Source organism: Chionomys nivalis, chromosome 7 (assembly GCF_950005125.1).
Source record: "Chionomys nivalis chromosome 7, mChiNiv1.1, whole genome shotgun sequence".
Lineage (NCBI taxonomy): Eukaryota > Metazoa > Chordata > Mammalia > Rodentia > Cricetidae > Chionomys > Chionomys nivalis.
The window spans coordinates 12769589-12782791 of record NC_080092.1 but is presented as its reverse complement, the minus strand read 5'-3'; the positions used below and the strand labels follow the sequence as shown (position 1 = coordinate 12782791).

At 45.2% G+C, this 13203-nt stretch overlaps 1 protein-coding gene across 3 annotated transcripts in view; it reads left to right on the top strand.

Annotated features, from left to right (window-relative positions):
• Cramp1 (cramped chromatin regulator homolog 1) overlaps window positions 1-12668 on the top strand; it is a 56469-nt gene extending 43801 nt beyond the window's left edge. For all 3 annotated transcript variants that reach the window (XM_057774879.1, XM_057774877.1, XM_057774878.1), the window contains exons 17-21: window positions 650-715; window positions 1293-1524; window positions 2313-2477; window positions 3601-3749; window positions 9069-12668. In XM_057774879.1, coding sequence (XP_057630862.1) covers window positions 650-715; window positions 1293-1524; window positions 2313-2477; window positions 3601-3749; window positions 9069-9233 — 777 coding nt within the window. In that variant the 3' untranslated portion in view covers window positions 9234-12668. The remainder of the gene's footprint in view (window positions 1-649; window positions 716-1292; window positions 1525-2312; window positions 2478-3600; window positions 3750-9068) is intronic.
• The last annotated feature ends 535 nt before the right edge of the window (window positions 12669-13203 follow it).

Here is a 13203-nt window from a genome sequence, read left to right as displayed (position 1 = left end):
GGCCTTGTTGTCATACCAGACCCTGTTGCACCTCTGGAGGCCTGATGTGTTAGAGAAGACCCTGAGCCAGAGAAGCCAAGGTTTGAACATCTACCATGGAACACAGAGTGGGAGGAGTGAAAAGACATGTTTGCTCTTTAATGTTAAAGAATCCATTGCTAAAACATGCATGATGGGATAGTTCTGCATTTCAATTCAAAGGCTGACATCAGTCCATGGACCCTATTCAGGTGGTACTAAGTGCTTGCTATATCTTGGTGGAGAGTAGTTCATATACTCCTGACCACTTTTTTTTTTTTTTTTTTTTTTTTTTTTTTTTTTTTTTTTTTTTTTTTTATCATGAGTCTCCAAATGCTCTGATTTCTTTGCCTGTTTGAAAGGAGATGCATGGGGAGACCCCATGGAGCTCTAGGGCCTGTGATTATGTGACCAGCCTCTTACTGAGCTGCTAAGTTTCTTCTTAAAAAGCAATAAAAGATTGTAAGTGCAGAGACAATGCTCTTGTGACTCTCCATTATTTCCAGCCTGGAACACAGTCCATTCCTGCAGCTCTTTCTGTAGGAGGACTGAGGTGTCTGAGAAGAGTTTTTCTTTGATCCTCAGCCAAACAAGCAGTGTGAACCACTCATCGGTCTTCTTGTTGTTCCAGGGCACTAGTGACCCATTTATCAGCGTTCCAAGACCAGAGCAGGAGCCAATGACAGACAGTTTCCAGGTAGAGTACACTTGAGCACTTCAGTCCTCTCTGAGTGCACAGACCATTACCAGCATCATCGATGTCCTTCCACCTGCCTTGCTATTTCCTCATGAATGAATGAACCATGCTGTTCCTGGTTCCAGCTTCCTTCATTAAACTCCATGTCTAAAAGGACTGGGTTTTCTTGGCTGGGAAGCAGGACATAATTGGCTGGTGGCTTTCTCTGTTGGAGGGTTTGGTTTGGTTTGGTGTTTCGCTATGCAGCTATGGCTGTCCTGGAACTTACTCTGTAAGTTCCAGTCTGGCTTTGATCTCACAGAGATCCACTTGCCTCTCCTCCTGAGTGCTGGTATTAAAGGCGTGTGCCACCACTGCCCAGACAGCTGGTGGCTTTCTGAGCATTAATTACACTTCACCTAGATGCCACCAGTGGAAAAAGTCTCAGCCTAACCTGGCTTTACTTTCTTCTAAAGAAGTCTATTTCTTGACTATGCGCCTCCTTGAAGCTGCCAAGTTAGAGATGAAGGTTGTACTCACCGTGACAAGTGCTCCTGGGCACCGTGTGTCCGAACAATATTTGTCTCCTTCCTGGCAGGGATCATCTGTTCTGTCCTTACCTGAGCTGCCCAAGACTCATCTCCAGAATGGCCTTTCCACACCTTTACCCTCATCAGAGAGCACCAGCACCCGGCTCTCCCCACCCAATGTTTCTGCACTACTGGACATATCTCTACCTGGCCCACCTGAGGATGTTCTTTCACAGGGAGAGCCTGCCACACAGATCAGTGACTCTATCATTGAGATTGCCATCAGCTCTGGCCAGTATGGTAAGTACAGGTGGCCTTGTATACCTTTTCAGAACCAGGTTCTTACTAAGATAGGGCAACCATACTTGCAAAGGGGACCTGAGTGTTATCTGCCTAAGTATTTGCCAAACTTCCTGGTAAAGTTCCAGTGTATTTGTCAGTTTTTAGCATTGAATATCTACCACTACTAAGTTCCTCTGCCTGGCTCTGGCAGGAACGGTACCTGGAAGCTGAGCCACTGGTGGTCTGGTTGGGTTGCTCCTGACCTTGAGATGAGAATGGGATGGTTTAGAAGGCTTTATGAAGCCTGGGGATCAGTTTCCTATTTATGCATCTCTTGGAGGCTGTTTTGCAGCTGATGCTTAGGAAGTAGCTGCACAGACAGTCTCCCACTCATTCTGTGATGGTGTTCCTGGTGGTAGTGGCACCGCTTACTGCCTGCTGACATGACTCAGATTGCGGGGCTCAGACAGACATAAGTTCTCGGCCTTTTAACCCATGGACTTGGTAGGTCCTTGTCTAAGTCCTTGCTTTTCTCAGTTGTAGAGTGGGAACTCTGTACCCCACAGGATGGAATCAGGAGCATGTGTTTCCCATGGAGCATAGCTCTGGGCACAGGGCCTGACCCTGCCTGTTATGTTTTGCATTGTGCCCTTCTTATAGATGAAGTTGCCCTGAAGACAGCTGTCCCTTTGGTGTGGACCCAGTGCATCCTGGGCATCCTGGGTTCAGTGATACATAGCCTCTGCTCCCTGCTGCCTTGCTCTGGGTTCAGGGAGGCATTGCTGACCTTGGATTTTGGTTGACAGGTGAAGGAGTCCCTCTTTCTCCAGCAAAACTAAATGGCAGTGACAGTTCCAAGAGTCTTCCCTCCCCATCCAGCAGCCCCCAGCCCAACTGGATTGCGTCTCCCACTCATGACCCACAGTGGTACCCCAGTGACTCCACAGATTCCTCGCTCAGCAGCTTGTTTGGTGAGTGTTTCTGGAAGGATCTTCTTTCCAAGACTGGAGTCAGGCCACACCTCTGAGAGCACTTTTGCTCATTTTCCAACTGTTTATTTCTGAATTAACTTATTAATGTGTAAATTACATATAGGAAAATGCAGATTTTCAGTGTGTAGTTCACTGAATGTTGGCACAGTTATGGACTCTGTACACAGAATATTCAAGTCATTCATCTGGTTTTCAGTGCCTTCTCTTGTCTGTCCAACTAGCTCAACCTTGCTACAGAGCTCTTACAAAGACAAAGAAAGAAACAGACCATACTATCTTTATGTTCTCAGTTTCTTTATATATTCAGTAAGATATTCTAAAGTGGGTGTTGTATCTGACTTGTAGTATTCTTAACCACATATGGAGTATTGTAGAATGTGTCGTCGTCCCCCCGCCCAGAAAAAGATTCCATTCAGTTCTTATAACTTATCAGAGCTCTTTGTAGGACAGGCTAAAGCTGAAGCAATAATGGCTCAGTAATGGCTAGGCCCAGCCTAGATTGCTAACCAGTCATCCCTCTCACCCCCTGTTAAACCCAAACCTGTCTGTGCCTCAAACATAGGTTTGGGGGATGGAATCATGGTTATTTTGTTCCTCTTCCCAGTGTGCCGCAGAGAATGAATCTCCTTCTCCCTGCTTTTCACTATTGCTTGTTTCTTTAGTGCATATATTGAGAATCAGTGGTTAAGCTTAGCTTTTATAGTTGCCAGGACCCAGGCTTCTACCCTTACAATTCCAAACTTGATCATCCTTGGTTATGGGTACTGTGCCTGGTGGGGAACACAGGAAACCAGCCCCACACCCAGTGGCTTTGCTGTCTCAGACATGAGCAAAACCATCTGCAATCCATGAAGTTAGAATCAAACTTAATGCCCATCAGTCAGGGCCTGGCCACAGAGAATACAATATAGGAGAGTATAGCGCCTTGGAACCCTTAGGAAACGATTAGGATGAGTGTGCACTAGCATTATATGACAAAAGCCTGTTAGAGCATGATGATGCCATCTGTAACCCTGGAAACAAGTGTGAAGAAGGTAGAGACCTCGAGGGGCCTGACGGGGCTGGTTGGACACCTATGTCTGACTCAGCTTTCTCTTTGCAGCCAGCTTCATATCCCCAGAGAAGAGCAAGAAGATGCTACCAACTACTGCTGTTGGGGCCAACAGTGGCACATCTTTGCTTGGCCCTAGCTTGTTGGATGGAAATTCAAGGGACTCTTTTGTGTCCAGGTCTCTTGCTGATGTTGCAGAAGTAAGTGCGGTGCCATATTCCTGAACTTACTGGGGTCTCTCCTAGGTCCTCCGGTCTTAAGGAATGTTCATGGGGACTGTGTATCAGATAGACAGCCATACATAGTCTCTGAAATCTGGCAGCACTGGGACAACTGATAGTCCACAGCAAACTGTAAGAAGCAGTTGTCCTTTGTAGGCTTCCTAATCTGGGAAACCTAGGATCAAGGTGAAGAGCCAAATCACCAAAGGCAGGCAGAGAGCTGTTGAATCTCTCCCTGTCCTCCCCTTGCTGTGTAACCTTGAACTGTCTCAGTTACCCAATCTGTAAGGTATAATTCCATCTGGAAGGTGTAATGTTATTTTATCACTTTCCTGCTCTGGCTGCAGAAAGCTTTTTTTTTTTTCTCTTTTATTTTTTTTTTTTTGGTTTTTCGAGACAGGGTTTCTCTGTGATTTTGGAACCTGTCCTGGGACTAGTTCTTGTAGACCAGGCTGGTCTCGAACTCACAGAGATCCGCCTGCCTCTGCCTCCCAAGTGCTGAGATTAAAGGCGTACGCCACCACCGCCCGGCTTGCAGAAAGCTTTTGAGTATCATTTTCCTGTAATGTTTTATGGCCATGATCCTGTAGGACTTGGGAACAGGTTCTGCAGTAGAGTTCTGTTCTTTATTTACTTGTTCTTTCCCATGTTTGGGCTAGGCTGTCTGTTCCTCACATTGTGTGTGTGTGTGTGCCCAGCTAGTTAGGACTACAAAGCCAGCTCTGGAGGGAGGAGGGAGAGCAGCTGTGGCGCTAGCTACAGAGCTGCAAGCATCATGAGAGACTTGACTAGAGTACACACCATTTGAGAAAGATGCTCAACCAGCATTTCCCAAGCTGGTTCCCTGGATATCAAGGTCTTGCTATTTATTCCAGAAGAGGGTTTTTTGTTTTTGTGGGTTTTTTGTTTGTTTTGTTGGGGTCTTTTTTCTTTTCTTTTCTTTTCTTTTTTTTTCTTTTCTTTTCAAGACAGGGTTTCTCTTAGCTTTGGAACCTGTCCTGGAACTAGCTCTTGTATACCAGATTGGCCTTGAACTCACAGAGATTCTCCTGCCTCTGCCTCCCGAGTGCTGGGATTAAAGGCATGTGCCAGCTCCAACCGGCTCCAGAAGAGTTTTATAGCCAGACGCTTGAAGGAAAGTTCAGATCAAAACAATATTCAGAATAGCTGTTTCCATGATGAATGCTAGCATAATCCTGTAGTCACAGCAATTGGGAGACTTAGGAAGGAGGATAGCTGTGGGTTTGAAATCAGCCAAGGCTAAAGAATGAAGCCCTGCCTCGGGGGGAAAAAAACAAACAATAATAACTATAAATATACAACTTTTGGGGTGGGGCCAGAGAGATGGCTCAGTGGTTAAGAGCACTGGCTGCTCTCCACAGGACCTGGGTTTCAGGACCTGGTAACTCACACCTATCTGTGACTCCAGTTTCAGGACTTATACAGACATACATACAGTACAGCAAGCAAAACACCAGTGAACATAAAATAAAAATAAAAAAAGACTGGGAGGACTGGGTTCATAAGTAAAGTTTTTTAAGCACAACTTTTTCACAAAAATACATTAGTTTCTTATTTTTCCAATGTGAATTTTGAGATGATGGAGTCATGAAATGCTTTGACTTCTGAACCATGACATGCTTGACAATTTCAGAACAGTATAAGAATAGAGGGATTGGAAAGATGCCTAGCTGATTAAGAACACTTAACTTTGCACTCATAAAGACAGGAGTTTGGCCGGGCGGTGGTGGCGCACGCCTTTAATCCCAGCACTCGGGAGGCAGAGGCAGGCGGATCTCTGTGAGTTCGAGACCAGCCTGGTCTACAAGAGCTAGTTCCAGGACAGGCTCCAAAGCCACAGAGAAACCCTGTCTCAAAAAAACAAAAACAAAAAAAAAAAAAAAAAAAAAAAAGACAGGAGTTTGGTTGCCAACACTCACGTAACAACCTGGCCGTCCAGCCTTTGCCTGTAACCCAGCTTTAAGTGTGGGAAGGTGCAAACAGGAGGATCATCTGGGACTTGCTGATTTCTAACCTAGCCTAAAAATTTAAAGGTGGTGGTGGTGGTGTGTTCCTTTAATCCCAGCACTCAGGAAGGAAGAGGCAGACGGGTCTTTATGAGTTTGAGGCCAGTCTGGTCTACAGAGCGAGTTCCAAGACAGCTAAGGCTACAGTGAGTGGCTTTTAGACATAAAACAAAGAAAAATCAGTCTACAGTCCTCAACCCCAGAGAACCTAGACAACAAAGAGCACCCTAAGAGATATATATGGGTCTGCATAGGAAGGCACAAAAGACAAGATTTCCTTAGTAAATTGGGAATGTAGGGGTCACGGAAGAGGGTAGAAGGGGACGGGAAGATAGGAAGGGGAGCGGAGAAAAATATATAGCTCAATAAAATCAATTTAATAAAAAAGAATAAACAAAGGAAATCCTGTCTTGAAAAACCAACCCCAGGATCAAGGAGCAATCCTGCCTCACAGGAATAGGTGGAGAGTGATAGAGGACACTTACCACACAGAGTCTGCATACAGACAAATACATGAATTGTTAAAGTAGTGCAGCAATACTATGAATCTTCCTCACGTATCTTTGTATAGGGATGAGTGTGTTTATGTGTACACATATGTGTGGAAGCCAGGAGTCCACAAATCTTCCTACCTTAATTTCTCTCCATCTTATTTCTTAAATTTTATTTAGTTATCTCCTCTGTCCTTATGTCGTGAAAGTGTGGAGATAGTGAGGGTTTAGATCTGAGCACAGCTTATAAGAATTAGTTTTCTCCTACTCTGTAGGCCCCAGGGGTTGAAGACAGGTTATTTGCATTAGCAGCAAGCACCTTTATCCACTCAGTATAGCACTAGCCTGCTACCTTATTTACTGCAGGAAGCTGAACCTGGAGCTCATTGATTCTGGCCAATGAGCTCCAGGAGCTACCTGTCTCTGATCTCCTAGCTTTATATGAGTACCGGAGACTCAAGTCTCTTCATGCTTTCAAACTCAAATCTTCATACTTTCATGGAATGCACTGTACTAACTTGATGTGGGATTTTATTGGTCAATAAAGAAACTGCCTTGGCCCATCTGATAGGGCAGAATTTAGATAGGCAGAGTAAACAGAACAGAATGTTGGGAGGAAGAGGAAGTGAGCTCAGATGCAGGGCAGCTCCTCTCAGAGACAGACGCTATGCTTCTGCTCTCCAGGGCAGATGCAATGAAGGAAGCTCCGACCCAGGATGGACGTAGGCTAGAATCTTCCCGGTAAGCGCACCTTGGGGTGCTACACACATTATTAGAAATGGGCTAGTCCAGGTGCGAAAGTTAGCCAAGAAGAGGCTAGATATAATGGGCCAAGCAGTGTTTAAAAGAATACAGTTTGTGTGTTGTTATTTCGGGGCATAAGCTAGCCAGGCGACCAGGAGCTGGGGCGGCAGGAACACAGCCCGCAGCTCCCCACTACACTAACTGAGTTATCTCTGGAACCCTGTCTTGTACAATATTTGGCATTTCTCAAGTCCCTTCACTATGGATTCTTTACTCATAGGGCTCCTTGTACATAAATGTTTTACACAAAAAAGACTCTTCTTTCCTTTCCAGTTAGTATGAACTCTATAAGTCCCTGGTATTTATGACATGGGCACTGCCTGGAGGTCAAGAATGCTGAGTTTCAAGCCAGCCAGACTCCCAAATCAGCATTTGCATTTTTCCTGGTGTTGCGGTATTCTAGACAACGAGCAACACAGAATACTGTGTCAGTAGCAAGTAAAGGACACATTCACCTGCAGAAAGAGCCAGTATGTTCAGCAGAGGGTCTTCCCAAGAACTCTGCCTTTGGAAAAGGCTTTCAACATCTGGAAGTGTGATAGCAATCATTTATGAATGCAGTGGTCTGATAATGGAATCTTAGTGAGGATGATGGGTCAATTTTATGGTATCACAGGTTGATACCATGGAAGCAGGGTAGGAATACATAAGTGGAGGAAGTCTGTTTGGGACATGGTCTTGCTGTATACTTTGGACTGTTTTTTTTTTTTTTGGTTTTTTGAGACAGGGTTTCTCTGTGGCTTTGGAACTTGTTCTGGAACTAGCTCTTGTAGACCAGGCTGGTCTCGAACTCACAGAGATCCGCCTGCCTCTGCCTCCTGAGTGCTGGGATTAAAGGCATGCGCCACCACCGCCCAGCTTGGACTGGTCTTTAACTCACAAAACTTCTGCCTGCTTTAGCCTCAAAAATTGTGGGATGTACATCACTTCCTGTCTTTGCTCTACTTTTTTTAAACGTGTGTGTGCGCGCGTGCGTGCATGTCCACATGCATAGCAGTCAAAAGACAACTCATAAGAGTGTTTTCTTCTTCTACACTGTGGTTCCAGGAATCAAGCTTAGATTATCAGATTTGGCAGCGAATACTGTTACACACTATACCATTTTTCCAGCCCTCCTTTCTTTAGAACAAATTTCAATTTGCTCAACATTTCCAATAAGAATTTTAAAATTTGCTGGATGATAGTGGCACATGCCTTTAATCCCAGCACTTGAGAGGCAGAGACAGGTGGATCTCTTTGAGTTTGAGGCCAGTCTGGCCTACAGAGAGAGTTCGAGGACAGGCTCCAAAGCTACAGAGGAACCCTGTCTTTTAAAAAAAAAAAAAAAAATTTAAAATTTAGTTCTTGCTGTATTTATTCATATCATGTAGTTAGTTCACTGAGAAAAATTCATGCAAGTCTTACCAAATGTTACTACAGTAGCTATGTGGACAGAAGTCCCTTTTTTTCACGAGACTTCACTATAATGGTGAGACAATAAAGTCATCTCCACAGGATAATGTCTTTACATACCCAGGACCCTCCCAGTAGTTCTCTCTCTGCCTTGCTACTGTGCTGAGCATACTGTTTTTCTAGTGGTTTTTTTTTTGAGTAGCTGCACTCTGTGCCTCCTCACGCATGTTCGTGTACCCATACCCACATGCGATCCTGGTGCTCTGGAGAGCCTCATTTCGTTGTCTCTGAGCACCTCTCTCTGCTTGCCTTGATCTCTGCCTTCTCTTGTCACTGTTGACCTTTCTGTGGACTTCTTTGTGAGTGTCGGGGCGTGGCTGCTATAATCTCAGCATCTAGGTGTTTCGTGTTCCCAGGGACTTTCCTAGGATGTTGTGCAGAGTATGCACTTCAAGAAAGTCCATGTGCCTGGACCACCAAGGTTTCTGAAGTTCCTTGTAGAGTAATAGGCTCCTTCTGTTGACATTCTGCTCTGGGAGCCATCGTCCAGCTAATTTGGTCTTCTTGTCCCTTCTGTCCTACAGGTGGTAGATTCCCAGCTGGTGTGCATGATGAATGAGAACAGCATTGACTACATATCTCGATTTAATGACCTGGCACAAGAATTGTCCATTAATGAACCTGGCCGACGAGAGGTTCTTTTTGATGGTGGAGGAGGTGGTAATCCTGTCGGTGACCTCTCTCAGTGACAGTGCCTTGTGACATGGGCATCCTGGAATCCACAAGGGAAGTCTGCGGGGCTGGCCCATGAAACTGTCTTCACAGTAGGGAGAGTGAAGCCCAGAATCCCCAGAAGACGGTGAACCAGAGCACCTCCAACAGCATACGATGTGCAGCCCATAGGAGCAACTGAGCATGGCCTGTCCCAGCAAGCAGGGACAGTACCGTGTGCAGAGACCAGGACAAGCTCTGAGAAGGGTAGACATCAGAAATTCTTTGAGTATCAGCCCCTCCTCAATCCTGCAGGCTGTGTGGCAATCCCACCTGTGTATCTGCATGTGAAGCCTTGTAGAGGGTCTCCTTCTTGCAAGAGACGTGCCTGGTGTTCCTTTGGGAGCTGTTATCCTGTGTTCAGGAAGACCACAGCCACTGCTGCTTTCTTTCTGATATCCTTTCCCCACTTGGCTGTTGTGTATGTAATGATGTTACAAGGGATAGTGAGTATGGATCAGGCTCTTTCTTGGTGGTATCTACAAGCTAATACACTTTCTGAATGCCTTGACGATGAAGCAGAGAAGGATCCTAGAGTCAGTAGCTATCAGAAGTTTGGTTCTTCCTGACATAAAAGGGGGAAATGTATGTCTTGTTGGTTGTGTGGATGTTTTATACAGTCCTACAAAGCTGGTTGGAAATGGTTTTCTTGTGGTTTCAGAATAGGAGACATGGCCAGACAGCGGTGATGCATACCTTTAATTCCAGCACTCGGGAGGCTGAGGCAGGCAGATCTCTGTGAGTTCTGTCTCGAAAAACAAAACAAAAAGAAGTAGACATGAACAAGGAATATTAAGAGTCCTCTATCTAGGTGGCTTTGCTCTTTTCCTGTGCTTGATGCTTAAACACCAGTTCTTTCTAGGTAAATCTAAGATACCATTCTACTTGCCTGCCCCCCGCACACAATACACTGCTGTGTCTATAAAGCTTTTGTGTGTGCTCTAATTTTTTTATGTATTATTGGTAGTGTCTGAAGGGTGTCTTTACCCCAGGCTGCCTCTCTTCCTATTCTGGAACTTAAGCAGGGTTCACATGTCAGAGTATGTTAAGAGCTCACCACTTGGTGGTGTTTTAACAGCTCTTTTCTGGACCCCAACTATGGTCAGCAATCATGATTGAGGCCATCCTGCTTAGAATGGCGCCAACAAGAATTTTGCTCTCTTAGATCCTTGCAGCACAGTCACTCTCCTGGCCCCAGTGTGTTCAGGGTGAACAGGTGACGTGCGCAGTACCCTCTCACCAATCCCTCTCCACACAGCAGCCAGGACTGACAGGTCCTTTTCTTCTTTTTTCTTTTCTTCACTTTGGCAAGGTTTTTCTGTACAGCCCTGGCTGTCTGTTGTGTAATTCAATCTGTAGACCAGGCTGGCCTGGAACTCAGAGATCTGCCTCCCAACTGCTGGGATTAAAAGCGCGCACCACCACACTCGGCTTGACAGTCCCTGACTCCTGAAACTGTCACCTCTGCTCTCTACCTGTTCCCTCCTTCCTTGCAGAGTAGTCCCTGAGACCATCCTAGGTGCTTGCTTCTCAGTCTGCAGTGAGGAAAGGGATGGGAACTTCCCTTGATCCAGTTGTCTCACCAGCTACTGCAAACCCTAGAATGCAGATTCCACTGCAAGAACTGAGAGGATACTGGTTCTTGACAGCAAATTCCTTTACCTCCTAGCCTCCTCCTTTCACTGGTACCTGTAAAGGATCTGCCCCAGATCCTGGCATGTATCCCCTAGGTCTGGTAAGTCTAAAACCCTTAGAAGATGAGAAGAGCTGTGAGCGGTGCTGTTAGGAAGACTGCTGAAGTCCCTGGCGTAGTGTACCTTTACCCAGTGTGCTTCAGCATGCCTTTACTTAGCCGCAGGTTTTAGATCTCGGGACTGTAGCATGATTAGGATACTAGACTCAGCCGAGATCATTGCTAATTGCCCTTCCACTATTTCAAGCAGACTTTCCCACGTTAAGAATGGGTGCTCTTGGCATCCTGTTAACTGAGCATATAGCAAAAGGCAGTTGGGTTCCTGAGCTGATTCCCATCAGGCAATGAATGCCTTGAGGCACATGTAACTCTGTGATCTCTAAAAGAAGCTGAGACTGCTTTGAACAGCAGAGGCTACAACCCTTGTCTTCTAGCAGAAAGCAGGGGTGGAATGAGCTGATTCTTTACTGCAGGGAACCTGATAGGAATCCAGAAGAATCTACTGCTTCTTTAACAGCCAGACGGGCATATTTGCTCATCATCATCATATTAAAGGACAAACAGTGGCATTTGTAGCTGAGAATCAGTGGGTATAACTTCTCACAACTTAATCAAATATCCATACATAAATCTGGAAACTGCTAAAGGTTAGAAATTTGTAAAGACAGCAAGAAAGCCTCCTTTCTGCATCTTTCTCTGCCTTTCCATCAGTTTTGATGGCTCCTGTTCACCTAGGGCTTCCTTTGTGTATTGGAACTTAGTGTGATATACATGAGATCACCCCTATCCCCAGGTTCTCTGTGTAATCCTGACTGTTCTCGAACTCAAGGAGATCCGCCAGCCTCTGCCTCCTATGTGCTGGATAAGGACATATCCAGCTGGATAAAGGTGTGTGCTACCACCACCAGGCTAAGAAAATTTTCTGTTAATACTAATGTCTTAGACTTTTTGTTGATTTGTCTTTTCAAAAAGATTGAGATCCAGTATCTCTGGTGCTTGGTGTGGATTATTCCCTAGAAAAGATGCTCAGGCAAGTTGAAGTTCATATATCCTGTAGAGGCATAGTACTTGCTCAGGGAGTATGACTTTGGGGACATTTCATATGTTGGTCAACCTTTTTTCCCACCTTGTTCTTTTTTCATTCCTTGTGGCCTCACTGCTAGGGGATGTCTCATACAGTTAAATCGCATTTTTAACCAGACCACATTATTAGAAATGGTAATAACAAGCTTAGATGGAAATTGTTTTATGTACTTTTAAAAACATCTGCCAGGCGCATTCATGAGGAAATACCGTACTTTGTCTCTAATTTAAAAGAAAAAAAAAGAGGAAAATTTAATTTGAAAAAAGAAAACCACAGTATACCGTTCCAAGAGGATCGCCTGATGAGGTCGGTCAGTCCAGTTTTGGAAGCACTGTACCAGCCAACCCTTACTAGTTAGTAAGATCGCAGGCAGGAGGGCTGCAGCCTGCAGGCAGGACTCAGTGCTGTTTGCTTTGATAATCGTTAAGCCATATCATCTGAGGTTTCCGGCTTGAGATGTGAATTTGTTTTATAAACTATAAATATACAGTGTATGTATAAAGCAGAATGCCTGTCCTGATTATTTTTTGTACCATATTGTAAATTACATTATTTATTCTTTACCAATTTTTTGGGAATAAAAGGTGTTTTGGTTATTTAATATAATAAACAAAAACTGTTAAACTTCAGCTAAAATTTCCAGTTCAGCTTGTAAATGTTTTTATTGTGCATAAATACATACTAATACTTGATGACTAATGACTGTCTTTTGTTCCTACTTTTAAAGCCAGTATGCTTGAGGTTCTGGCGAAGGCGCTACATTAGAGAGATGAGCCCTGAAACCAGCCCGCACGGATGGACATAGCAGGAGAGTTAGGCGAATCCTAGGGGTAGACAGGAGGACCTCAGGGAACGAAGGTTGAGTGACCGCTGAAAACAGAGAAGTGGAGGTCTTTGCGCAGCCCGCTGCTTCTCTTTTGGGCATGGTCTGCGCTACCCTTGAACCCTTGCTTCCTCCTGAAGGCGTTGCAACCCCAAAGAAGCCAGCCACCACCCACCCCGAAACTTGCTTGCAGGCGGTGGGGAGAGGGGTGGGAATATGTCCGCATGGAAATGCAGATTCGTACTCTTAGACTCGCTAGTGTCGGAGGGTGGGACGAGCTGTGGTCCAATGCCTACGCCTAAAGCCGTGAGAGGCGGATGCTGGGGCCAATCGGCTGTAAGCCCGATG